Here is a 1,500-nt window from a genome sequence, read left to right as displayed (position 1 = left end):
TCTGCAGAGGCTGAGAAGCACCCGCCGTCCTGCTTGCCCCGCCCATGCCAGACGTCCCGGGGGAGGCTCCAGTGAACACCCGCCTCCCATGGGGGCCACCCAGCAGTGAGCTCACATTCCGCCATGGGAGTGGCAGCCAGGCACAGGCTGGGCACCCATCGGCAGGTTGCCCACCTGCATCCCACCAGGACTGACCCCTGGCTCAGCCCCCAAGCTCTGTGTGGCCTCTGGGCCTCTCCTAACCTCCCATGAGAAGGCTGGAAGTTGGGTCCTGAGCCCCTCACCCATGTCTAATCCAGAACCCTGCAGCTCAGGGGACAGTGAGGGACAGCAGAGCCCTGAGAAAGAAGAAGACTAGTTCGGGGGAGGATCAACAAGAGGAGGAACATAAGGGTGGGGTGGGACACGGTGGACTGGGCAGGGTGGCACTGGGCCCAGGCGTATTCTCCAGGAGCAGCTGGGGCTGGCCCCACCCCTCAGACTAGGCCAGGGCTGCCCCAGGCCCAAGCCGGGACTTCCCACGCCACCTGGAAGCAGTTCCCCACATCTGTCTTTTGGCTGCCCATCCTGGGCAAACGTCCCTTGTTTAACCCTGAGAGGTTCAGATGCCCATGCTGTTCTTCCCCAAGGGCAGACGGGGAGACTGAGGCCCGAGCAGGCGGCTGCTCACCCATTCACACAGGGCTTCTCGGGTCACCCCCTGCCCTGTCTCCTAGGCCAGAACTCAGCAGCCCTCGCTCATACCTTGTTCTGCCACCTCTGAGGGCCAACATCTTTCCAGGGCCCCCTGAGAGACAGGCAGGTGGCTCCAGGGCCCAGGCAGGTGGACCGGGGCTGGGTATGGACTCCTGGCCAGGGCCGGTGGGTGCCTGCCGGGAGCCAGAGGTGAGGCCAGTGCAGACTCTGCGCTCGAGGCATGGGGCTGGGCCGGGTGTCCTGGGCAGGCTGTTCAGGAGGCTGCTGGGAGGCAGGCACAGCTTTCTGGAAGGAGCTCAGTTTCTGCATTCGAGGCATGACCACGGCAAACCGCCCAGGGCCTGCCTGGCGCTGCTCGCCTGCCTTGGGCAGGGGCTCCGGGGTTCCAGTGGGAGCCAAGGGGGCTCTGGGCAGCGTCCCCCAGCGGCTCCAGAGTGTCCATGTGGCTCTTTTTTGGTCACACACAGCCAGTGGGTGGGAGAGGCTGAGCCTTAATGCCTTCTGCACTGGACGGGCATCCTTGGCAGGTGTTGAAGTCTGGTGCTCAGCTTCCGCTGGTGGCTGAGGGTCACTGGGAGTGGTGGCCTCTTCTTCCAGCTTCTCAGGGCTCGGGGCCGCCGATTTGCTGAGCTGTCCAGGCCCCAGGTCCTGGTGTCTGCCCATAAAGACACCGGTGGAGTCAGAGGTGGGGCCCTCAGGTTGGGAGGTGGGCGGGGGCACGGGGGCCACCAGCTGCAGGAAAGGGTTTTCAGGTACTGTGGGCGGCCTGGAAAAGCCTCTGCGGCTGGGCCCCCCCCCCCGGCA

The 1,500-nt window shown here is 65.1% G+C and overlaps 1 protein-coding gene across 1 annotated transcript in view; it reads right to left on the bottom strand.

Moving 5' to 3' along the window:
* Window positions 1–1,500, bottom strand: part of MYO15A (myosin XVA) — a 59,229-nt gene that overhangs the window by 55,195 nt on the left and 2,534 nt on the right. The window contains 1 exon segment of the mRNA XM_014592901.1: window positions 745–1,480. Within this exon segment, the coding sequence (XP_014448387.1) occupies window positions 745–1,480 (736 nt within the window).

Source organism: Tupaia chinensis, unplaced genomic scaffold (genome assembly GCF_000334495.1).
Source record: "Tupaia chinensis unplaced genomic scaffold, TupChi_1.0 Scaffold138725_1, whole genome shotgun sequence".
NCBI lineage: Eukaryota > Metazoa > Chordata > Mammalia > Scandentia > Tupaiidae > Tupaia > Tupaia belangeri.
This window is presented reverse-complemented; position numbering and strand designations above follow the sequence as displayed.